Source organism: Megascapheus bottae, chromosome 2, assembly GCF_031878675.1.
Source record: "Megascapheus bottae isolate mThoBot1 chromosome 2, mThoBot2.hap1, whole genome shotgun sequence".
Lineage (NCBI taxonomy): Eukaryota > Metazoa > Chordata > Mammalia > Rodentia > Geomyidae > Megascapheus > Megascapheus bottae.
The window spans coordinates 30,961,805-30,988,849 of NC_143510.1; the positions used below are offsets into that span (position 1 = coordinate 30,961,805).

Consider the following 27,045-nt stretch of genomic DNA (forward strand, 5'->3'; position numbering starts at 1 on the left):
ATCAGGAATTTTTTCTGGAATATTATTTACCAACCCCAAAGAAATGAGTAGATAATCTGCTGCCTTTCTGGACAGGTCTAAAAGGCAACCTCTAGCTCGTTCTATCTCTAGCAAAGCCAGTGGGCTCCTAGAACAGCAGCAGGAGGATCTTGCACGTCTTCTAGTGGAGTCACTGTTGCTCAGTTACTCAAATCCATGTGAATAAATCAATCGATCCATCTATCCATCCATTCAGTGATGTAGCTCTATTCATATACACACACACACATATATATATATATGTACACATACATATACACACAAAAATACACACATACTTATGATGGTCTCAACAAATCCAGTCAACTCTGGCAACAGATACAGAAAATCAGTACTCTAGAAAGCAGAGTATAGCTCATGCTGCAGGAAGGAAAGTATATTATCAGTCTCAGGAGAAGCCTGCTTGAGTATGAGAAGTGCAAACAGCAAGGGGCACATTTGTTGCACAGAAACTAGCTTTGGGGCTCATGGGTAGATCCAGGCTTTAACTGGATACAGGCAGATGGGTCAGCCATCAGTTCAGAACATGTCTGGTGAGTGAAAGAAGTCAGCAGGACTTCCAGTCAGAAGATCTACAAACGCAGGACCTCTTGGTTAGCCAGGACTCTTGATGTCATGTGGGTTCATGCCTTTCTCTTTTAAGCCACTGATATTTGGGGGGGTGTTTGTTACCACAGCATCATGTAGCTTATTCTGACTGACAAAAGAACTTAAATCTAAAGTTCTTTGTTCAGGGACAGAAATAGTACTAACAACAACAAAAATAATGAGCATCTGTTGAAAGGTTATAATGTATCTAGTCACCATTATATGGGATAAAAGGGCCATATTTTAAAATTCTGTATACAGATGGAGAAATTAGGCTGACAAAGGTCAAGAGAAGGCTGTAAATGATAGGTATCTACAGGAAAAAAAGGCCTGATTGTACCTTTCTTCAAAGACTGCATGCTGTTAATAACTTCTACCCATACTGTCTAAGAATTGTTTGACTGAGGAGGAAGAAAAACAGGGAGGGAAGGAGGAGAGGAAAATGTCCTTGAGTCATGATCTCCAAGTAATCACCAAAAAGAAGACTGAAGTGGGGTTGTGACTCAAGTGGTAGAGCACTAGCCTTGAGCAAGGAAAGCACCTAAGCCCTGAGTTCAAGCCCCAGGACACATGGACACAAGACACAGACACACAGACACACACACAGACACACACACAGACACACACACAGACACACACACCCCATGTTAACACCAATATTCAACCTCAATAAAATAATCACAACATAGAAATGGAAAGCACTCAACAATATCTGCTATGAGGTCCTAGGAATTCTACTAAGGGCACACACATCATCTCATTCAGTACTGAAAGTTATCCAGTGGGGGATAGCGATCCCAAAGTGAGACTCATGGAAAGGAAATACTTGTCCAAAGTCTCCATATAGTATGTGGTAGCATTTGGCACTTATACCTAGGGAGTCAGGCTCCAGAATGTCTCTTGTGGCCTACACAGGACAAGGACTCTGCTACAGGGATACCAAGGAAAGTGTTTGTTTCCTTCTACCTCTCTTTGCAAGGGTGCATTGTCTACCTGGAATAGCAATGCCAACAGGAGGCCTGCTGTTTTCTGCAGCTTTGACAAGTCCTATGCTTGGAGACCTGGACCAGAGCCAGCACTGTTAATAGAATACAGCCAGCAGCAGCAGAGGCAGAGTGAGGCCTCACCCTTAAGTGCTTTGTCAGCAAGTATGTGAACCCAGGTGAACATGTCAAGAGTTGGCCCAGGGAGATTGAGCGAATGGCTAAAGTCCCGTGTCACCTGAGTAAACCCACATCTGGATGGCGAGTTGCTGCAAGTCACACATTCACCTTTGAATAAATTCATATCAGTCTTCACTCCCTGGAGGAAAACTAAGAGAGGCAAAATCTTTTGTGGTGAGGGTACTGGTGCACACAGCTTGAACCAAACAACAATTAGTGCCTGTTAGTTTAACAGATACATGATTGATGCACATGAATGGACTTTCTCAAGAGTTGTGATCATGGGGCTGAAGCTTGGGCTGTATTGCACCCTCTGTAATATTCTGTGGCCTCTAGCTTGTACTAGATACTAGACATAAACTCCTCATTCCCCAGTTGAGCTTAAAAAATGACAAATGTTTGTGGGAGGATGGTGGTGGTGTTAAATTTTTCTCCAGCTGAGAACCACTGGTACAGCAGCTAATTTTATGCATTTGTGGAAGACTTAATACCATGAGCTTGGAGAAAGGTGTAAACCAGAGCTGACTGAGGCCCTCCTGGGAGCTCACAGTTTGGAGAAAAGAGACAGATGTTAACTACACAATTCTGTGTAGAATTCCTGGTGGAAAGAGCCTCCAAGGAAAAGTACAGTGCCTACAGCCAGGATAAAAAATGTTCTTCAGTCTGGCTGAAGAACACAAGGTGTTAGAAATCTCCAATGAGTGCAGAAAGATTCTTCTGAACTCAAGTGTGACCAGGCTTTAAATCACCTTAAATTCAGAGGTTTTTCCAGTTCAAGAGACCCTGACGCCAGCCTGAAGGTGGTCAGACAGTCAGAGGAACACTGAAAGTGCACAGAAAGCCTCCTTTTGGCTCAAAAGGGAATGGCAGGCTCACTTCTGCCCTCTGAATACACAAGAGCAAGACTTTGTTGTGCCTTTCATCTATCAAATGGTTGTCAGCCGGGCTTTGCAGGTTTGGGGATAATGGACTTGGATGTTTATCAAGCCAAACAGAAAAAAAAATCCACTGAGACAGAGATAAGGGAAAATATATTCCTCTAAAAATAAAACTGATTTTAATTTTAAACTGGGTCTGTTCAGCTTGGGAATTATTGAAGAGTGTGGTGGAGGCACTCAGGACATGAAGTGGAACTGTTGATCGCTGAATTTGCATATGCTGCTTAAAATTCTAGAAGGCGACTGCTCTGGACATGGCAGCATCCTTTCCAGACTGCAGGCTGTGGATGGATGAGAAGCACGTGATACCCTTTGTCTCAGAGAGGTACAGAATTCACTCAGAGGCTTTGGTGAGCCTGTGTCTGTTGGCCTCTGTATCTGAAACAGGGCAGAGGAAGGGCATTGGATAAACTGTGGCACAGGTTGTCCGGACTCCCTCTAGGGAATGAAGTGTCTCCTGTCACTGTGGATTTTTAGAGCTGTGAGATGGGAGACAACTGCTTCCCTTCATGCATTTAACTTTGATGTGTGTGTGTGCACAGGATGGAGGGTTGGGTGCTTCAACAAGAGGAGAACAAACAGTGGAGAGATTGCATCAGGCCTGAGATCATCACTTTCTACTTTCTGACAGTCCATTCACCACAAAGGCTCTGGGGACCATTTCCTTTCCTTAATTCCCTCCTTTGGCCTATTTACTCACTTGTATGAATAGAAATCTTTAAAGTTCAAACTAGTTACTATTTCTCTTACTCACACCTAATATTATAACAAGAACATTAGTTCATAAGCACAGAAACCAAATTCCAACCACTGGAATTTGTGTGTGTGTGTGTGTGTGTGTGTGTGTGCGTGTGCCACTCGTGATGCTTGAACCTAGGGCCTGGGTCCTCTCTTAGCTTTTTCTGCTCAAGACTAGTGCTCTACAACTTGAGTCATAGCACTACTTTTGGCTTTTCTGAGCATTTTGTTGGACATAAGAGTCTCAGGACTTTTCTGCCCAAGGCTGTACATATGAACCTTGATCCTCAGATCTCAGCCTCCTGAGTATCTAGGATTACAGATCATCTCCATTGGTGGGTGAAATTTTTATACATATGGTCATATTGGGCCACATAACCTTTCTAATTCTGCTTTGGATTAGTGAAAATTCTTCTAAGAACTGCTAGCAGCCCATGGATCTATTTGAAAGAGGCAGCAGAACTAATTTTTCTGATTCTCACTTTGCTCTTTTCTCTCTATGAGACTTTTAGATGACATCTTCCTAAAAGGCAAATCTTTTTATAATTCACTACTGCTGAAAACTCCTACAGCTATCCCCAGGATAAGGTGGAACACATGGGGATAAAGAGAAACAGTGACTTGCTCAGATACTAGTGCTCTTGAGCTCTGGATAAAGCTAGAGTTTGAACAGAGGCAACTGGCTGAGTTGCTAGAAGTCTTGACTCTTTTCCCATCAACATGAACTAGTGACCATGGAATTCTTCATCTTTCCTAAAAGCAACAACCTGTGTGTGTGTGTGTGTGTGTGTGTGTGTGTGTGTGTGTGTGTGTGTCTATCCATCATCTCTCTCCTCTCTTTTCCCTCCCTCTCCTCACCCTTCTTTGCCTCTCCCCTCTTCCTTCCTCATCCTTCCTCCTTTTATTCCAACTCTGAACGCTAATGGAACCATGTTCAAGAATGGGAATATGTGAATGTCTGTACTGCACTCCAGCGGCAGCTAACAACCCTGAAATGTCTAGAATGAGCAACAGGCCACAGTGTGGATATGAACACTAGGTGCAAGACTGTGGACTCTGTACCTTACACAACTAAAGGCACAGATGGGAGGCTAGTAGGCTGAAGGGGTGCTCCATGGAAATCTGTAATGCTTCCCGTTTGGGAGGAACTGCAGAGCAGTCACTGTCTCCAGCTGTAATTGCTAAGTCTGAGTTGGTCTGGATTCCCCTGTGGTGGGGACAACTTAGGTACTCTAAATTCACTCACTTGGGTGAATGATAATGACACCAATTTCCTTCATTGATCTTCTCCACCTAAGTAACACATTTGCACTTTCCCCAGACTGGAACCTATGACGAGCCTACACTGAAATTGGAAATATAACCCTGGTTTCAGATAAAATGAAAGAATCATATCTTTTACTTCTCTTACTATAGTAATCATTATGAAGAGTTTCAGGCATCTCCTCTGATATGACATAGGAACTGAAGTTGGAGCTTGGGATGGACTATGAATCTACTGTCATTTCATATCCAGATATAAATACTTTACTGTGAGTGGATATCTTATCCCTTTTGGATATCTGACTGCTTATATTTAGATATGAAACATTTAAAAACTCTCATATAGTCCCTTTAACCAAGAAAGGAAAAAATATTTTTTTAATCTCCTTTATTTTTGAAGTAAACACTTGATTTGGAGGGCTGTGAAACTAGAAGAGATTTGTGTCCACAAGTCATTACCTGACTTTTGAAACAGTAACCCTTTGTATAATACCTTAATAACAACCTTAACTAGTTAATCTCTCTCCGCTTCAATTTTCCTCTCTGAAATGTTGATAACCATACCTCTCTGCATGACAACGTCTAGTATCAATACTAGTCATTCCTATTACTGCTTGCTTTTGTAGCTAATTCCCAGCTTTAACATATGGAAGGTAAAAATACTTTGTATTTATAACTGGACCTGCATCAAATGAGGTGATCCCAGCATCCTGAAGCATTCATGATGCTGAAGCTACTACCTGACTTCAGTGTAGGCCCTGTTGTCTTTCTACCTGAATGGATATGAACTCCAGTGCTGTCTCTAAACATCTGGAAGCAGATTCTGTTTGATTCTCTGAACATGATCACCCATGACAGAGTGACAAAAGGCACTATTTCCAAGTATTCTAGAAATGGGAGAACTCATTTGGAAACACTGTCAAGAGAACAGAAGAATAGAAAGAATATACAAATACATATCAGTCATGTTAATTGAATCCACAGGGGTACAAAACTGTTAGTTTATCACATGTGGAGAAAAAATATGTTACACACTAGCCAAAGTGAATTGTAATATGAAGTCTAAAGGCTATCTTTAGGTCAAAAATATATCAAGGCAAACCCCGCATCTGCTACTAGCTATGCAAAATTAGGAAAATTACCTAAGAATTTCATGTATGAGTTCTACAATCTGTAAAATGAAAGGAAAAACAGTATTTACTCTATTGGGTTATGATGTGACAACTAATCTGACATAATGAAAAAGCCTGAAAAAGGAGGCCAGGAACACGCTATTTAAACATAACAACAACAACAACAAAAACAACCAAGCCAGGCCCCAGTGGCTCATGTCTGTAATCCTAGCTATTCAGGAGGCTGAGATCTGAAGCTCAAAGTACAAAGCTAGACTGGGCACGAAAGTCCATGAGACTCTTATCTCCAAATAACCACCAGAAAACCAGAAATGGTGCTGTGGCTCAACTGGGAGTGTGGTAGCCTTAAGCTTAAGAGCTCAGGGACAATGCCCAGGCCCAGAGTTCAAATCCCATGACTGACAAAAAAAAATCTGATCCAACTGATTCGTTCTCTCATGGAACTTACTTTTTCCTGGAGACTGAAAATAAGCCAGTGAAATAATTGTAGGTGAAAATTTGTACTTAAGTAAGGTACTGGGTTAGAAGAATGATTCAAGGGTCTTATTGTAATATTAAGTGGCCTCTTGTAGGTATAATAAAAATGCGAAGAATAGGGGAAGTAGATTTCAGCAGAATCTAGAAAGATCCAACAGCAAGCACTCTGCAATTTTTATGAACATGTTCTTGGACTTCCTCATAGCCTTGTGAAGCATTGGTGGCAAGAAATGTCTGGCATGTCCTGTGCCTGCGGAATCTCCTCCCCTTTGAGGAAACTCTGAGACTTGTGACTTGCTTCTAACAAATGGCTATAGCAAAAGATATGGATTGTCACTTCTGTGATTAAGTTGGAAAAGAATGTGACACAAGAGCTTGCCAGCATTCCCTCTTGCTAGATTGAGCTGGACTTGCCATGTGATGAGGAGAGGGAAGGTCTCAGTTCCATAGGAACTGACTGTTTTCAAAAGCCACTGAGTGACCTTGAATTCAGATCCATTTCCAGTTGGAAAGACTGTTGACTCTGGCTGACGTCTGCCTCTGAGAGCTCCAGAAACAACAGAACCATCAACCATCACTAACTCAGAGGTAAAAAAATAACATGCTTCTAGTCAGTAAGATTTAGCATAATGTATTATCAGTTATCATTCATTCATTCATTCATTCACTAATATACCCATTCATAAAACAGAGATTTCTTATAGGAAATAAGCATGCACTTCACCTCCCTGATACTTCCAGATTCATAAAGGGGGGTAACATACATTGCTAAATGTCAGGACAACTGTACTTTGTAACTGTCCACTTGTTGCAAGGTCTTGGGCTGGAAGCAACTAGAAAAGAGATAGCAAGTGCCTGGCAGAGTGTGGGAAAGAAAGAAATGAAGAAACCGGGTGGGGCGCATACAATCACACAGCTGGATGCCTAAGGTTATAAAACCCTTCTGGTTCCTTCTGTTCTCTTCAACTTTAATGGTAGGCCCGCATACAATCTCCAGGGTGAGATTATTTTCACCTGCAATACTGGATTGCTTCCCTCATTTGCTTCTTGATCGTCTAAAAACAGTCTGAAATGCCTACTTCGTTGAAAATTTAAGATAGTAAATGTGACAATGATTAAAGTTTGTATTTCTAATTCACTCTCATAAACTGGAAATGAGACCACTTGGATCTAATTCACGGTTCTGCATGTGTTTGCTTACAGTTGGGGGTGGGTGATGGTCACACATTTCCACACAAGGAAATTCTAGAATGGGACAGAAAGTGACTGAACTTATGCTTCCTGATAGAATTAACTGAACAACAAAAATGAGTTACATATCAACTTGACAAGGACAATGATGACACAAGAGCACTCATAAATGCTTTAGAGTTTGGGAACACTTTCCTGAGAGACAAATCTGAGGTTTAATTTTAGCTGTAATAATTTGCCAAGCTTGCAAACCTAATTAATGAGAAATGATTTCCATTTTAAAATTCTTATTAATTTGTTACTTTAGTCCAGAAATGCTTGTGCTGTTCTCCCTGAATTCATGTCATATATTCAAATTTCAAATTAAAAACCTTAACGATTTGTTTTCTTCCCTTTCATGCTCTCTTTCCTTTTCATTTAAGAAGACATGCATAATTAGCTGGAAGTATAATTTATTCATGCACAGAACATACAGTAAAAAGTATAAATTTACACATTTAGGTAGCCAATCCCCCCACCTCCCACTGCCTCAAGCTTTATGAAATAATGGGTGTCCTTTTACATCCACACACCACATGTTGCTACTGAGCACATGAGAAGTGGCTAGTGTAACAGAGGAGGTGACTTTCAATTGTATTTAATGAGAAGGTGGCTACCATTTTGGATGTTACAGATCAAAAACTTCTATTGCCTTAGAAACACTGGTGCACTGTTAGTTGTATACCTACAAAGACTTCTCTAACTGAAGTGACTACGCATTTTAAAAATTCATAGGATGTGACTCTAAACTATTTTCTAATCTTAAATTTCATATGAATGAAATCACACAATACATAATCTTTGGGTTTATTTTCTCTCAACATAATATCTGAAAGGTTTTTCTTTTCACTGAACACAGCAGTAGATATTTATTCATTTTCTTATATTCTATTATATGCTCATATGATAGTTAATCCATCTTATTGATAAATATTTCAGTTTTTTCCAATTTATGGCTATTAGGAATGAAATGGCTATCAATATCCCTGTTAATATCTCTTAATAGAAAACACGCTAAGTCTTCTTGGGTATGGCCCAAAAGATGGAAATGCTAAGTCGTCTCCATTTAGTAATGAAAGAGGGGTTCTGTTGTTTCATTAAAATAAAATTTTCATTTTGAATAATGGCTATACTTATATTCTTTACAAGGGAGCATACAACTGATTCACTATGTGCCAATGTTTAATAAATTTGAAATGTAATTATTTATGTCCTAGCAATTATACTTCCAGGTGTGCTTACTAGGGAAGTTTCTGTACATGTGTTCAATAAGACACAGAATTTTTATGCAGTAGCAAAAATGTAGCTGGAATTCACTGAGTAAATGACCGTATATGTCTACATAATGAGATGCTAGTCAGAAAGTGAACAAATCGAGCTGCATGCATCATTACTGTAATGTAATGGGGCATTAAAATTGTAGAAAATTACTACTCAATATTACATATGGAGACCTAAGCTACAACACTACTATAAATATGTTAAGAGTCTGTATGTTCGTAATGAAAGTACTGTATTGAGAAATGCTTGGCGGAAATGAACTGTAAAGCAACAGTGTTCATATTTGAGGAAGAGTAAGGGAAGGAGGCTTCAACTATACCTGGTAATGCTTTACTAACCTGAAAAATGGGTACCTGGTTGTATATGCTACTACTTAACATCATTTTGCATGTTTTAAGTATTACTTAATAATAAAGAAGGCTTTCATGAGTATGGCGATTCCTCAAAAGACTAAACATAGAGCTCCCCTGTGATCCAGCAATCCCATTCCTTGGCAGAAACAAGGACATACTAAAGCCACTACCACAATGACATTCATTCCAGCACTATTTATCATAGCAAAGATATCCTAGCAACTCAGACGCCCCTCAGTAGATGATTGGATCAACAAGATGTGATACATAAACACAATGGAATTCTATGCTGCCATCAGAAAGAATGACATTGGGAAAAAACATCCTATTAAGTGAAGTAAGCCAGACCCAAAGGAACACAGGCTCAATGGTTTCCCTCATTTGTAATAGTTAGTACACATCTAGGACTCTCCTTGCAGAGGATTACAATAGCATAAAACCTAGATATGTAAGGTCATATAGGATGAGACTAAATGAAAGGTTTGTAGGATATGGAAGTAAGAGTTTTATCTTGAGTGATTACTGTTCTTAATGTACTATGTTATTTCTCTTCTCTTTTGTTGCCCTTTGGTTAATCTCATAATGTTACTGTATCTGACTTTATTACCTGGTATATTATATGTTTGTTTATTTGAAATAGGAAAGGGAATGGGGAAAAGCAAGATGATTGGGAGGGTATGGGAGGAGGGAAATGGAGTAAAAAACATTAGAAGAGGTATCTGTGTGAGAAGTAATGCACCCACTATGTGGTGAATGTAATTGTAATCCCTCTATACATTACCTCGATAATAAAACATAAAAAGAAAAAAATGGAAGGCTTTCATGAAAGCGGGAGACTGTTTCTTCAAGTATGTCTCACATTCTTTCCCCAAGTCCAAGTATGTCTCACATTATTTCTAGGGGAAATATCTTGATTGTGTAAAGTTTTTGCTGCATCAACCAGAAGTATAGTCCTACTTCCTAGGATTCTCTCTAAAGAGATATAGTCATAGGACTAGATGAGGATAACTTCTAAACAAATCCTTTAAGAGCAGTAGTATTCTTCTCTGTTCTTGTGGGTTGAGTATGAATGTATTAGTGATGGTCAAACTTTAATTAAATGGTCATCAGGGTACTTGGGTTATAAAAGTTCAGGTTATGTCTCTAGTATGACACTAAATGTAAGGACTTCCAGGATAAGGAAACAAAAGTCATATAATGAGTGACTGTTTCCTTAATGTACTATGTTATCTCTCATCTCTTTTGCCATCCCTTGGTTATCTCATATTGTTACAATATTTCACCTTGTTATCTGATATATTTTATATGTGCTTAATTGGTTATTTGAAATTGGATAGGGAAGGGGGGGAAATCAAGATAAGTGGGGGGGGGGAGGGTGGTAGGCAAATGGGGACCATGTCATGAGAAAGGGTATCAATGTTTGTGAAGAAATGCACCTTCTATCTGGTGAATATAATGCAACCCTTCTATTAATCACAATAAAAAATTATTAAATTTAAATAAAGTTCAGGTTATACCCAACTAACATAGCCAGGTAATTATGGTCCCTGAGTGGGGTAAAGAGCAATTTGCTTCTGAGGCCTTTTACAGGAAGCATTGCAGGACAGTATGATACATGGAGATTGGTGTGTTCAATTTATGTGTGAAGTCTGCCACCTATGTGACAATAAGCTAGCCTTTCTTCTATTAGGGTATTACTTCCCTCATCTTTAAACAGAAATAGAAAGATGTCCTTTCTTTATTGGGAGCCTATGGTAAAATAAAATTATGTCAATTGCCTAACTAGGCACACAGACTATTAGCATGAAAAGAAAGGCAATGACTTGGTATTTATGCAAAATGTTACTTTTCAATAAATTTAAAAATACATTGTTCATCACAACAGGCTCATGAATAAGTAGAATAAACATATTACTGTAGACTATTCAACAGATTTTTTAACCACTTGAGTAAATCTTGTACATGCAGTCAGCCATCTGGGATAGTTCATAGGTAATTATCTTTGGAGACTGATTTATGGAATACATATTTTCTGCATATAAATATTCCTCATCAACTAATTCTGTAACTCTCTACCCCTTTCCACAAAGGAACAAATACTAGAAATAAACCTTAAGAAAGTTGTTGAAAGCCACTGCACAGGAAATATTGCCACATTTCTGACTTTAAAACTGAGATGGAAATAAAGTAGCTATAGCTTGTAATCCATGGTTTAGATCTATGGATTAAAGTTGTTTGCTGAGGCAGAGAGAAAATAAGACTCTTTCATCTCAACTTAACCAGAGAAAAAGTCAGAAGTGGAGGAATGTATGACTCAAATAGTAGAGCACTAATGCTGCGTTAAAAAGGCCAGCAGGAGAGTTGGGCCTGCTGGCTTATACTTATAATCCTAGCTATTTAGGAGGCTGAGATATGAGGATCACAGCTCAAAGCCAGCCAGGATAGAAAAGCCCAGTAGATTCTTATCTCTAATAAACTACTCAGAAAAAGCTAAAAGTGGTGCTGTGGCTCAGGTGATAGAGTGCTAGTCTTCAGCACAGATGCTCAGGGATACTGACTAGGCCTTGAGTTCAAGCCTAGGACAAGGAAAAATAAAAGCAAGTGCATGAGGCCAGGGCATGAATTCAAACCTCAGTACCAGCATGAAAAATAAATAAAACATAAAGTAAGTTAAAAAACAAAACAAAAACAGAGGTATGGAACCTTTCATGTGCTAAGGCTATATACACGTAGCCAGTCTTGGGCTTAAGCTCAGGGCCTGAGCACTGTCCTTGGACTTTCTCAAGGCTAGAGCTCTATCACTTGGGACTTAGCACCATTTCTGGCTTTTTTTTTATGTATGTGGTACCAAAGAATCAAACCTGGGTCTTTGTGCATGCTAGGCAAGCACTCTCCCACTAGGCCAAACTCCAGGCCCTATTTATATTTTATAATATCATTCACTTGTCATACAAAATTATCAATATAGGCAGATAGCCTGTAGCAGCCAATGAGACGCCTGTGTGTGTGTGTCCTCTCATATAGCAAATGATGATGAGATTTAGATGGCCTGATTTGTGGAGCAGGAAACAGTTCCTCACCCCACTTTAAGAGAAGTTGTAGGAAGCTAGAAACAGTGGGAAACCAATGCTAGAACAGGAAACCAACTCCTTATTTCTTTCAGGTAGATTCTTACTATGTACCACTACCTGGGCAGGCTTTAGAAATCTAAGAAGCAGGGCATATGATTCTATCTCCACCCTACAGATTTACCAAACATTTACAATTTGAGTAAGTCACATAAGCTTCCTTAGACGATGATTTTCTTCTCTTTTTCTATTGAGTATGTGGGATTTCCTCAGTTTTTCACAAAGTCTTCTTGTGTCTCACTATCCTTGGACTAAATCTAAGCTCTTAGATATGCCGTGTATCTGCCCTAAGTTCATTCCCTCTAAATGTGGTTCTTATAAGTTTCTTCTTCATCTCTGGACTCCAAGGACAGTAATCTATTTAGATGTCATTAGTGTTCCCTAACCCAAGTTTATGACTTTCTTTCTTTCTTTCTTTCTTTCTTTCTTTCTTTCTTTCTTTCTTTCTTTCTTTCTCTCTCTCTCTCTCTCTCTCTCTCTCTCTCTCTCTCTCTCTCTCTCTCTCTCTCTCTCTCTCTCCCCCTCCCTCCCTCCCTCCCTCCCTCCCTCCCTCCCTCCCTCCCTCTCTCTCTCTCTCTCTCTCTCTCTCCCTCCCTCCCTTCCTCCCTCCCTCCCTCCCTCTCTCTCTCTCTCTCTTTCTTTCTTTCTTTCTTTCTTTCTTTCTTTTTTTCTTGTGGATCATGGGGCTTGAACTCAGTGCCTGGGTGCTGTCCCTGAGCTGTTCAGTTCAAGGCTACCACCCTACTCCTAGAGCCACAGTGCCACTTCCAGTTTTCTAGTGATTAATTGGAGATAAAAGCCTCACGTCTGGCCGGGAGTTTGGCCTAGTGGTTAAAGTGCTTGCCTAGCATGCATGAAGACCCGGGTTCAATTCCTCGGTACCACATATAGAAAAAAGCCGGAAGTGGTGCTGAGGCTCAAGTGGTAGAGCTCTAGCCTTGAGAAAGTCCAAGGACAGGGCTCAGGCCCTGAGCTCAAGCCCAGGACTGGCAAAAAAAAAAAAAAAGCCTCACGTCTTTAATGCCTGGGCTGAATTTGAACCACGATCCTCGGATCTCAGCCTCCTGAGTAGCTAGGATTATAGGCATGAGCCACCGCACCCTTGCACAACTTTTTTTGTTTGTTTCCTTGAAAGCTATGTCTCTTACTTTTTCGGGACTTCAGAGCTGGTTCCCATACTTGTAAAGCCTCAAACGAGGACTCCCAATCTCAGTTAAGAATTCCCCAGGTATGTTATCTAAAGTATCATCATTACTCTTTCCCACTCATTGTGATAAGCTTTCCTTTACAGCTCTTATTTCTTGATATAGAACCCACTATATTTGTTCATTTTACTGTCTTTCCTAATAAACCCAACCTTGGCGTCAGCAGAGATTTGTGTTGTCACTTCTGCTATTACTTTCCTGTTCCCAGAACACTCTCTGAGAGCCATTCCATGTACTCTCAATTTAAGTGGAACAAACACATGATTGGATATTGTTTGATCATGAATGTACATACAGTCTCACATATTCTAATTTCATTCTCACGTCACTCCTTCTTGTTGACCTTATTTTAACCAACATAGGAAAGCTACGCCTGGCCGTTTCAGAGAGCCATAATTGGAGTAGCTAATGCTTCCGATGACAAAAAAAGATCAGAAAGAAAATGGTCTCTGGAAGGCACTTGAAATGATGACAAAGAGCCGATGACAAACTGACAACAGGACAGGGCTTATTTTTCTGCATCTTCTAATTGTTTCCTAGGATCAAAAATGCTTGTGTGCTTAAAAATTCCAGCTTACTTTTTTTTATGAGGAAAGGTCAATGTCCTTCAGATTTTAATTCCTTGTTATTTGTGGTCTGTTCCCTTCCTTCCTTCTTTGCTTCCTTCCTTTCTCCATCCATTCCTACTTTTGTCCCTTTATTCTTTCTTCCCTCCCTCCCTCCCTTTCTTCTCAATCTTTCATTCTTCCTCTCTCCTTTCCTTCCTCCTTTCTTCTTTTCCTTGCTCCCTTGTCTCCTCTTCTCCTTTACTTCTTTTACTCTACTAATATTACTTTTTAATAAGATAACTGTGTACTGATAGAAACTGGTAAAATGAATATATACAGTTTAGCTACTATTGCACAGATTCCACATTTGTGGATTTAACCAACTAAGGACTGAAAATATTAGAGGAACAAACTGCTTCTGTACTAAATATATACAAACTTTTTTCCTTGTCATAATCTCCTAAAGAATAAGGCATAAAAATATTCAAAGCAATTCTAGACAAAAATGCAGTATGAGTAGTATATCACAGTACCAGATTTCAAAATAAAATATAGAGCCTTAATAACAAAGATAGCTTGGTACTGGCATACAAATAAACCCAAAGATCAATAGAACAGATTAGAAAACCCAGAAATAAAGCCATATACTTACAATCATCTGATATCTGACAAAGAAGCTAAAGACAGACATATGGTGGAAAAAATACAGTTTTTCAACAACTGGTGTTGGAAAATTGGACAGCCATATGCAGAAAACTAAAAGTGGATGGATCACTGTTTGTCACCATGCCCTAATATCAATTCAAAGTGGATCAAAACTTCAACATCAGACCTGAAATTGTGAACCTAATGCAAGATAAGAGTAAGAAAAACATTAGAACTTATAGGTATAGATAGGAACTTCTTGAATAGAGACAGGAAAGAGACTTGACAAGTGGGAATACATCAAAATAAAAAGTTTCTGCACAGCTAAGGACATACTTACTAAAGTAGAAAGACAGCTAAACAATTGGGAAAAGATCTTTACCAGGAATAGAAGAGACAAAGACTCCTAGCATCATTTGTTGAAGAGGCTTTCTTCCTTCCAACCTGTGTTTTTGGCTCTTCTGTGGTGTGTTCACCAGTCAATGGAACCCAACTGTTACAATACCTTCAAACTTTATACTATCATGTCAACACTTATACTGCCTCCATCTCCATTGCTTACAACCATTATAACCAATCCAGCTACCACTTATTGAGTTGCTATCCCATGTCAGGCTCTTTACAATCCTCATCTCAACCTAGAAAATAATAACTCTGTTTTTAACTTGCTGAAGATTACATTGATAATAAGTAGTAGAACCTTAAGTCATACTACCACTAGGGAATATTTTCATAATACTATCAATAATTTTGCTTCAAATTGCATTGCATACTTCTTGACTGCAAGAGCCTTATATTATACTTCTTCAAGTTTACCACTGACAGAATGCATAATTATTTGATTTCAGGAGTTAATTCCAGAGAACCATCCGAACACTATACACCATTATTCATCATGATGGAATTTTCCTCAGGCATGGGAATTCAATTAATTAATGAGAGCAATAATAACCAGCACCAATCACTTTATTAGTTGGGTACTGCCATTATGTCCACTTCCATATACAAAACGTGAGCTTCAGAGTCTAATGGGCTGACTTGCCATCACACGGTAAGCAGCAGAATCAGAACGCAAACTCAAATCACTGTAACTTTAGTGCCCCGATTTTTAATAATTTTATAACAATGCAGAGAAATTAGATATAATTAAGGAGAATGCTAATATATATATGTATCATATAGTGTATTAAGTCAGGGTAATTAGCATTTCTCTCTCCTTATCATTTCTTTATGACTCCTAAATGTGTGTGTGTGTGTGTGTGTGTGTGTGTGTGTGTGTGTGTGTGTACTGGTACTTGAACTCAGGGCCTTGAACTCCCACTTAGCTTTTTCCCTCGAAGTTGACAATCTACCACTTAAGCTATATCTTTATTTCAGGGTTTTTGCTAGTTAAAGGATTTGTCTGCCTGGGGTTGCCTTTGGACTGGGATCCTCAAATCCCATCTTTTTGAATAGCTAGAAGAGCTCTACACATGAACCATCAGTGCCTAGAGTCCTAATTTTTAAACCACCTATATTTGATGTTTAATTTTTATATATGTATTTTTTGTTTTCTTTTCTCTTATCATTATTATTTTGTTGTGGTTGGTGGTGGTTGTGGGACTTGAACTCTGGGCCTGTCTCTGACCTCTTTAGCTCAAGGCTGGCACTCTACCACTTTGAGCCACAAAGCTACTTCCAGTTTTCTGGTGGTTAATTGGCGATAAGAGTCCCATGGATTTTTGCCTAGGCTGGCTTTGATCCAGGATCCTCAGATCTCAGCCTCCTGAGTAGCTAGAATTACAGGCATGAGATACCAGTGTCCTGTAATTTTTATATATTTCTAAGGCTAAAATATAATTACTGTGGAAGTTTTAGAAAGATACCAATTCTTGATAAAGCACAATGGTAAAGCACATTGGCTCAAATGGTAATTAGGGAAAATGATGATGGTTTCTATTTTTAAAAATGCTTATATGCAAAGCATAGTGCCAAGAGATTTATTCATTACCTTACCTAAGCATGATAATAAATACAATGACACACTGCTATTATTTCCATTCTACCTCAGAGAATTTCACTGATGTTCAGAGTGAAGTGACTTATAGAAAATTTATAGTTGTAAAGAGTAGGCCTTATTTTGAATTTGCATATTCAGAGCCTAACATCACATTTTTAGTATAATGACTCTGTCTTTACTCCCAAGATGATAAACAACTACATTTTCCACTGCTCCTAGAATGAGTGGGCTCAGGTTTATGCTTATCATCTCATATCTGGAGGGTGATTTTCTGGAAACTAAATAACTCTTGCTGTTATTATGGAATAACTATTTAATCCAAGGGTTAACAACCTACACTCTAGAGGAAAATCTGCCATGTGCCATTTTTTTTGCTAGTCCTGGGGCTTGAACTCAGGGTCTAGGCACTGTCCTTGGACACATTTTGTTCAAGGTTACCACTCTGCCACTTGAGCCACAGTGCCATTCTGGTTTTCTCTGTATATTTGGTACTGAGGAATCAAACCCAGGGCTTCATGCATGCTAGGCGAGCATTCTATCACTAGGCTATGCTCCTGGCCCCAAGGTGCCAATTTTTGTAAATCCAGTTTTACTGGAACATAGCCATGATCGTACCTTATCTTACTGCATTCACTGCCATGGCAGAATTAAGTATCTGGTTGAAGATTACCAGCCCACAAGGCCTACAGATTTGTCCACCCTACATTATATTCATTTCTTAAAATTACTGTAAGTTCCATTGTTTTTAATGCATGCTTTGGTGGGTAATTTTGTAGCAGAGAAAAATTTTAACTCTATGGTTACTGGGGCCGAATAAGAAAGTGTTGACAGGAAGTAGACATTTTTGCAAGTTACTTAGTTGGCTGGAATACAAGAAAGACAAGCATTTCTTGTCCCGAGGCATCCTCTGAACACTAGTATGTTTTTCTAAGTGTGGTTAAAAAAATAAATCAAGAAACACTCATATCTATATGATACAATGAAGTAAGTAAGTAGAAAAGACATTCCACACCAGTCCTAATTGACCAGACTCCTCCCACACCTTCTCAAGCCAGGCATTAGTGGCTCATGCCTATGATCCTAGCTATTCAAGTGTTAAAGATCTAAGGATCAAGGATCAAAGTCAACCTGGAGAGGAAAGTTCAAGAAACTCTTATCTCCACTTAACTAGCAAAAAGCTAAAACTGAAGGCATTGTTCAAATATTAGAGGGATAACCTTGAGCAAATAAACTAAAGTCAGTTTCCAGGCCCTTTCAAGTCTCTCTACAGGATCAAAAATTTTTAAAAAAGTAAAACCCCTCAAACAACAACAACAATAAAATACTTCTATATATACGGAAAAGACATATTACTATTTCCAACAAATGAGTTAAAAATTTGTTTTGGATCTGTGAGTTTAAATATATCCATTGATGCTTGTTTTGCATCTATGAGTTCAAATCCTAGCTCTGCCATTTACTGATCTTGGAAAAATTGTATAACTTTCTTATTTTCTATTTGGCCTCATCATTAAAATACTACCTTGCAGGCTTGTTATGAAAATGTTACCTGCTTGTCTATTTATATATTTCAGCCTGTTAACCTACACCTAAGTTAGTGATTAGCACAGGGCAAATACTTTGTTTCAAACTCAAACACTAAATGAGTGATTTAACCACAAACAAACACATCCATGACAAGGGTATGTATCAGATGTGCCGAACTGCACTCCTAGCTTCCCATTCTCTTCCTCTAAGAAATTTTGGAGGCTATTAATAAGCAAGCAATATAAGAAAAAGACTCCTAAAAGACTTAGTGCAACACAGACTATCTACCTAGAGTAGAGATGGAACAAAACCACAACTTGATAGCACAGGTCATAAAGCCTCTACTGACTGAGTTCATTGAGTTCGTTGAGAGCAATATTCACTACTTAGGAAATAACAGGATCTAATATATTTTACTCATGGCTCCAGAAATGAATAAAACAACAATGAAAGAGTATCAACCAAAGTTAATCATTATGCTACACTCCACTGCTCAAGTTTCTGTGACTCCTAGACCCCAGACCTTGGGGAAGTAGTAAGGAAATTTAAATCACCACTGAGAGGAGTCTGGGCTGGTGAGCTGCTTCAGCAGGCAGGTAAAATATTTCTATTTGTGAGGCTGTGCTAGATGCTTTATAATAGTGTTCATCACCTGGCAAAAAGTAGAAAACATTTTTTCTGTGTGCCTTTCTGTCTGGAAGTATACTCCTTCACTGCCTCTTATTTCAGTTCTATGGTTCTATGCTTATAAACAAGCATATTTTGATTTGACTCTGGCAACAGAGGAAGTGCCTGCTGAAATGCCACTCAGCAGTACTGAGGGCTGAGGAACAATGTTCTTCACATGTAGGATGGCTGTGCCTTTCCATTCTGACTTTCCCTTGCCAGCAACAATGGAAATAACAGCAGATAAATGTGTTCTAGGAATGAGTGAGAGAGGAGTAGGAAAAATCACAACCATGTCCATCAGAAAACAGGACTCTGATCCTACACTACCTAGGCAGTAAGACATTTAATTCTGTCTTTTTTAACTGGGTTGGGCATGTTTGTGTAGTATATACATTTCAATCTTTTGAACGGTCTGAGAATGCTGAAATTGAAGGCACATCTGAACTGGGTAGTCCATCAAATAGATAATGCCCATTAGGGGTAGTGTATGACCTTAAAAAATCAAGATGGAATTTCTTAGGGGCAATGTAAGACAAGATTGAATTTCTGTCTTTCTTTTGTCAATCACCTGATGGGACAGATAGGTTAAGTAGGACCAGATGGAAAGTCTATGCCTAGAAAAACGCTTGACCCTCAGTGATAGCGCATTCTAAAAGAGAATTGGCAGGTGGGGCTGAGGTCACATACTGACAGGCCTGTTCCACTGCTGTATTTTGCCTAACCAGGAAAATGTGCCCAATTACAATTCTGTACACAATGTGGACATGTAAACCACAAGGTCATAAATGACTTGGCCTCTGCCCCTACTGATTTAATCAGTAGCGAATCGGGCATCAGACATTGTATTAAATGTCGACCATGCAGGGAGAACTACAACTGACATGGTTGTTGCTCTTGAAGAAATGGTTTAGAAAATGTACTGTAACAAAATAAATATGCAAATTAATTTCTGGTTGTAGGAAGTCTTATGGTGGTAATCATATTTATTAATAGGCCTCTGTTTTGAGGAAAACAAACAGTGTAAGCTTTATAAAAAGAAAAAAGGTTATGTTCAAATTGATAATAGGAGGGACTAGCTGCATGGGAAATGGGCAGGTAAGATTTGGGTGACCCATAGGGTTATGGTCCTTTGGTTGAATATGAGAACAAACAAAGCTTCTAATCAATAGCATATAAAAAGAATGATTCGGCTGATGTAAAGGTCTTAATTGCCTGATTTTAAATTTATCCACAGGTCCTAATGACCTGATTAAATCAGGACATATTTCAAAAGTGAGAAATCAGGGATCTGAAGCACTCTCTCATCAGAGAATCTAAAGAATTCAAAAGGTGCAAAGAAAAGAGCCATATGAACAAAGAAGGAGCTTGGAAAGGGGTCCTTCTCTGTCAGCCTTCCCTACTTGGCTTAGGGTCTTCATTCCAGACTTGTGAGGCTTGGAGCTCTGAAAGGGGCTAGCTAACTCATGCTTTTGGCTTCTGACAAAGGTAAACTGTGAAGTTTAATAGTCAGAAATAATAAATAAGGGGCTGGGAATGTGGCTTAGTGGTAAAATGCTTGCCTAGCATGCAGCAAGTCTTGGGTACAATTCCTTAGTACCACATAAACAGAAAAAGCTGGACGTGGTGCTGTGGCTCAAGTGGTAGAGTGCTAGCCTTGACAGTGCCCAGGCTCTAAGTTCAAGCCCCCAGAGGACTAGCAAAAATATATATAAATAAAAAGTTAAAAACAACAATATTCTTTTAAACTGCAAAATTTGTAGTAGTTTGTTACTCAGCAATGCAACAAAAGTAGATGGAATCCTCCATTACAGGACAATACTTAGGGTATGATGGACTATTTTGCATTGTCTCAAGCTAATTATCCATGATATCCAATGAACAGCAGAAACTCAAAATATTTGTTGAACAAAAGCATGTTTCTAAGTTAAGACATGACCACTGCCCTACTCCTAGATTTCACAGCACTTTTTTTTTAAACACTTATCTACTTAATGATTAGATTAAGAAAACTATCACTGATATTGGGACCAAAAGAAATAACTAAGAAATAATCACATGGTCCATGAAACAAATCTTCAGTCCACATATCTCCTGGGAACTTGTGACCCAGAAAAATGCTCGATGGTTATACAGACATTAAGAGCTCTGTAATGAAGTAAGATACAACCCAGCATTCCCGGTCATAGCTGAAAGCCCAATAATTTGAGGTTTCTCTTCAGAGTCTAACAAACTCTATGAAAAGCTGCCAAGCACTAATCAAGTCCAAGGCAGACAGTAATAAGATAACCACATCATCAAAGACTGCACTGATGAAGGTTTATGGGAAAGGAAAAGAAATGATGAGAACAGGAAGCAGTTCAATAGTGGAGAATTCCAGATAGAAAATGCAATGGTGTTTACATATAGGGAAAAATCAGCATCCTCATGTTTCTTTCCATATTTTCTAAACCTATCTGAGGAAATCACTAAACAATCAGGGAGGAAAAATGTAAACAACCCTGTCCCCTGAGGGTAGGGGCAGACATGGTCTTTCTGCTGCCCATCAGACATACAATGACAGCTCTGGGGTTCAAGGAGCAGGCCGTGGAGGGTGCCATGCACTGTGATGTAATCAGTGTAACACACTCAGAAATGGAGATGGCAGTTTTCAAAGAGTAGAATTGAAACACAGAGAAACAACTTTGTAATTCACATCCATTCAATATTTGCTGTGTTGCTTTACTGGCATTTCAAATATGTACATTTAAAAATATGTGACAATATATGCTTGCCTCTCTCCACCAAGATGCTTTTCAAATGAAACATTTATCTATATCTACCTGTTCCCCCCTATTCTCTCTCTCCCTAGTGCTGAGGATTGAACTCAGGACCTTATGCTCGCAAGGAAACACTCTACCACTTGAACAACAGCCCCAGTAGTCCACACATTTTGGAATCAGGCAATTAATGATAACTTAGTGTTGTTTTCAGAAGAGGTAGGAAGTAGTAAACAGTTCATATAATTAGGAATCAAATACAAACCAGAAGATAGGGCAAGAGTAATGTGCAAACATGACTGAATTACATTATATCTATGTATGAAAACAAACATAATGAAACCTACTAAATACTATTAAAAAGGAGGATGGCAATAGGAAAAAAGTAATAAAGTAGACTTGATCAATTACAATGTATGCATGGATAAAAATACCAGAGGTAAGCCCCTTTGTACAATTAATACATGCTAATAAGAGGGGCAAAGAGATGGAAACAGATTTAAAGGGAAAGGGAAGGGAGATGCACTATGACATGCCTTGTTTCTCATCCGCAGTAGCTTTGCAGTCTGTGAAGATAGGTAGCAGGACTCACTGAGGCTCATTCTCAGAGGAAGTACTGCATCTCAAAGACAGCACCTTGCACCAAACTCAGGCAAGTCACACCTATAATCCTAGTCACTCAGGAGGCTGAGATGTGAAGACTGTGATTCAAAGCCAGCCCAAGCAGCAGAGACTCTGACATTCTTATTTTCAGTTATCCAGCTAAAAGCCAGAAGTAGAGGTGTGGCTCCAGTGCTCAAGTGGTAGAATTGCCAGCTGTGAGCAAAGAACCCAAGGAACAGTACCAAGGCCTTGAGTTCAAACTCTGGTATTGGCACATGTATGTACATGTGTGTGTACACACACACACACAGAGTACCTCACTTTTTTTTACCGTAGGTTTACAATTCAATTGAAATAAACCAACTGTTTCCTCCAAATTAAACAATACCAATTTGCTTATGTGTGGCCAATTATTTCACATTTGGTCACAGTGTAGTGCATGAGTAGCTCGTTCTGTAAGGATCAAGCCTTGCATTCTCAAAGGAACAAAACAGACTTTAAAAAAATCCCATGAATAAAGAGTAAGATATGCATTGCTTTTTTTCTTATGTTTTGATGGACAGGGTTCATATTACAACAGATAACAGGTATGTATCTGATATAATGACTGTTTGATAAATGCCATTTTTCATTTGAGACAACAATGGCAGGTACTGGCAGATGCTGAGAGAGAGATGATGATGAGAATTTTCAGAAAGCAGCAGTAGAAATCAGATTATAGCTTCCTAGGATGTGATCTGCATAAAAAGAAAATATTGTGCATGCTTCTGGCTTCAGAAGCACGTAGGAATTACTTTTTTCTGGTGAGGAGAAGAGGGCACAGAAAACACAAAATTAAACAAGAGACAGTTTAAGCAGGTTGAAGATGGAAGCCAAACGATTTCATTTTCATATCCTTTCTCTGATGAGTCAACAGAGAAGTTTTGTGCAGTTGAGTGCTGTTGGTGAACTCCAGGAGTAATCTGTAATTTCTGACACTTACATTATAGGAGGAGAGAGAAGCAAATTTTTTCTCAGCGTGTCCCCATACAGCCTGCCAATAAGGGAAGGGGAGGGAGGTGGAGGACACCAATGCCTTACTGGCTGGCTATGAAAACGTCATATGAAAGCTGCTCTGGTCAGTGTGGGGCCATTTTGGGTAATAGCACCAGAGACTATGTACAATTCATTGTTCATCACATCACTGACTCCTCCACCTCACCGTAAGCCCCCAGCATAGCATCAGTGGTGTGAAACGATCTAAGAGGGATAACTGATGAAAAATTCCTATTTTCATACTTCTATTGCCTTTTTCCTCCTTTCCTTTCCTTTCCCTCCCTCCCTCTCTCCCTCCTTCTCTTCCTCTCTTCCTTCCTTCCTTCTTTCCTTCCTTCCTTCCTTCCTTCCTTCCTTCCTTCCTTCTTTCCTTCCTTTTCCTTCCTTCCAGCAGTACTGAGGATTGAATCCAGGGCCTCATACTAAGCAAGGGCTCTGAGCTACCATTGGAGCTACTGCTCTATTTCTCTATTTCTCTTTCTCTAATACAACCATTTTCATTTTTTTTTCTGAAACAAGACCTTGGAAGGATTTTTTTTGGCCTAGATTGTTTTTAAACTTCTCAGCCTTCTTTATTCTGTCTCCCAAAATGGCTACAATTACAGGTCTGAATTACCATACCTGCCAAGAAAAAGCAGTACATCAAAACCCTGATTTTATACCCATTACTTCTTATAAGAAAGATGGGTTTCCAAAGTGATTTGGGACTTAGCATAATAAATATTCACCAAAACTAACAAAATCAAGCCATGCATCCATCAGTGGCTCATGCCTGTAATCCTGGTTCCTCAGAAGGCTGAGATCTGAGGTTCACAGTTCAAAGACAATGCAGTCAGGAAAGTCTATGAGACTCTTATCACTGATTCACCACTAGAAAACTGGAAGTGGGGCTGTGGCTCAGAGTGGCAGAGTTCTAGCTTTGAGTAAAACAGCCCAAGGTCAGAACCCAAGCCCTGATCCAGACCTATATAAGTAACCACCACCATCACCACCACCACCAACAACAACTAGCTAGATCTCAAAAATGCCAACAATTTTGAAGGTAAGATGGTAATTGCTAAAACTTAAACATTGAGGAGTAAGTTTTTGTCCTTATACCATGTCTCTGATTGTTTGTTGAGATTCCTCCCATCTGTTTCTGTTCACAAAATACTTAAGGGAAAAGAACAGGATACTCAGAATAGCACAAATAAAATTCATAAGAATCAACTATAATGTTACCTATAATTAAAGATAAACACAATAAATATTTTAGATGTTACCTACCTAGTACTTTCTCCATCATGCTTTTCCCATCCATAAAAACAAGACTATGCTTATCTGTTTTGTAAGTTCCATTTTATAAGCAATATGTCATGAAATCTTGCAGTCTGCCAAGTTTCTTCTTCCTCAATCTCTTACCGAGTCTTCCACCACATGCTTAAATTAATGTTTAATAATTATGATTGCAAACTGATGTAGGGGGGATAACCCAATCCAAAAGCCACACTGCTGGTGAGAGGTCATGTTAGAATTTTCTGAGGTCCATTTGACCCAAGTAAAGAATGACTCATAACTAATCATAAAGGAAAGTGTCTTAATATGCCTTCAGTGGGGAGTTGGTCTGGGCTACCAGAGCACAGCTATTTCTCTAATAGTTTTTTTCCCCCCAGAGGATATAGGCAATAATATTACCAGGAAGGGAAATCCTTGTTTAAAATGTAGACTTCCAGTAAATTCCAGACTGTAGACAGGATGGTGACTAGAGATAGTATTGGAAATGTGCATTTAAAAATGTTCCTCACTGATTCTCATTAAAATGTTCAGTCTTGCAAAGATGAAGTAACAGATGTTTGCTGAGTGAATGGTAAGACTACACAGGAAATCAAGATCAAGATTACTCAGGGACCCTATTCACCATTCAGGAGGAATTCAGGCCCATCTGGGGTGGGTCCTTGCAGAGCCTGAAGTTGCCTGCACAAACACACTTGGATATTCATAACATGGCTCACAAGGTTTTGAAGAAACTCAGGCCTGCACATCTTTTTTTTTTTCCTTTTAATTTTCAATAACCACATTGGATGACCAGGGGTCAACTCAGCGAAGAAGGCCAAAATTCTCCACTGATACCACTTATTTCCATAACTATTACTGTTGGTTCTGGAATTGTCCTGAGGGCCTCAGCATTGCTCCATACACTTGTTCATGGCTGGCATGCTACTACATCCAGTGTGGCTTTTTGCAGGTGAACTGGAGATGGAACCAAACCCCAGACCTCCAGATTTTAATCTTGTGAGTAACTAGAAGATGATTAGCTACCAGCAGACAGCTCAGTTGATAGTTACAGGCATGAGCTACCAGTGTCTGTACACACTACCTACATTAAGGAAGATGATTCCTTTCAGAACACATCATTACTTGGAACTTTAGCACTTTGACACAGGGAAGGTTGGCCTTACTCAGAGGGCTCACTTTCCTCTTCAACATGACAAGCTTATTATTTGAAATAGGAGGGGGAAGGGGGGAAACAAGCTGAGGGGCAGGGGTGGAAGGAGGGAAATGGGGACCAAGACTTGAGAAAGGATATCAGTGTTTGTGAGGTAATGCACCTTCTATCTGGTGAATATAATGTAACCCTTCTATTAATTACAATAAAAATAGATGAAAAACATAAGTGTAATCTTCAAACTTATGATGAACTTTCAATCAATAGTCATAAAATATGATTAAAAAAACATTCTTATGCTGACTTGTCTGACCAAAGTTGTAACCTCAATTTCCCCAACCCACAGCTCTGAGCCCAGGTGAGAGACCCTTTACCTGACAGGCATTGTACAAGAGCTGATGTTCGAACTTTTTGATCCCAAGAATGTTCTGGAACATCTCGTAGAGTTGCTCTTTGCTCAGAATGAGCTCAGAGGCTGCGCTGGCTGTCATCCGGGCCTGCTGCTTCCTGGGGTCCTCTTCCCCACGGTAGATGGCATCAAACTTGGCCATCCAGGAGCTCAGCACCGTCTCTTTGCTGAGGCCATCGATCTCGGGCAGGCTGCGGACCCTCTTCTCAATGTGCTTCTTGAAGACCTCGCGGGAGTCATTGGCTGAGCAGCCCCCACTCTGCACCATACGTGCCACGCGGTCACTCTTCAAGAACACCTGAGCAAGAAGTGGGCCGAGAAAGGCAGAGTCAGAGCCAGATTGCTTCCTTGGGTTCTAACTTGGGCCTCACAGGCAACAGGGAAGACCCGGGTTGTGGAGCATTCCCAACCAACACCTGCTGCCCTTGAGAACATACTTTGCTTGGGTTAAACGTTCAAATATATAAAACAGAAATAATGACCACTCTCCCTTGGCTGAGGGGGTCTGGGGCTACCCCAAAACCACAGATTCCTCTGAACTCTATACAGGTAATGTTCTTTCCCATGCATGTACTAACAATTTACAGATTGGATTTACATAAAGGATTACCAACACCAGTAATGAAACAGAACTCTTAAAAACAATGCAGTATAAGAAAAGCTATTTTAAACCACATGAGCTCTTTCACTGTGGCATTTTCCACTTCACATCTCACAGGATTTGACTCCAAGTAAATGAAACTGGAGAAAATGAAACTACAGGGAAAGAAAAGCTCCTGTGTTTGCCAGGTGATTGTGAGGATTGGATGAGACAATGGAATCCTGAGAGGCGAGAGGCAGGTTGGTGTGTAGACTCTGGGTTAGCCTTAGGCTTTTTATCACATACTGTGAAT

General features: G+C 39.4%; 1 protein-coding gene across 11 annotated transcripts in view; it reads right to left on the reverse strand.

The window, feature by feature from the left end:
* Cadps (calcium dependent secretion activator) overlaps window positions 1–27,045 on the reverse strand; it is a 406,170-nt gene that overhangs the window by 281,644 nt on the left and 97,481 nt on the right. For all 11 annotated transcript variants that reach the window (XM_090323391.1, XM_090323382.1, XM_090323373.1 and 8 more), the window contains exon 3: window positions 26,118–26,450. In XM_090323391.1, coding sequence (XP_090179517.1) covers window positions 26,118–26,450 — 333 coding nt within the window. The remainder of the gene's footprint in view (window positions 1–26,117; window positions 26,451–27,045) is intronic.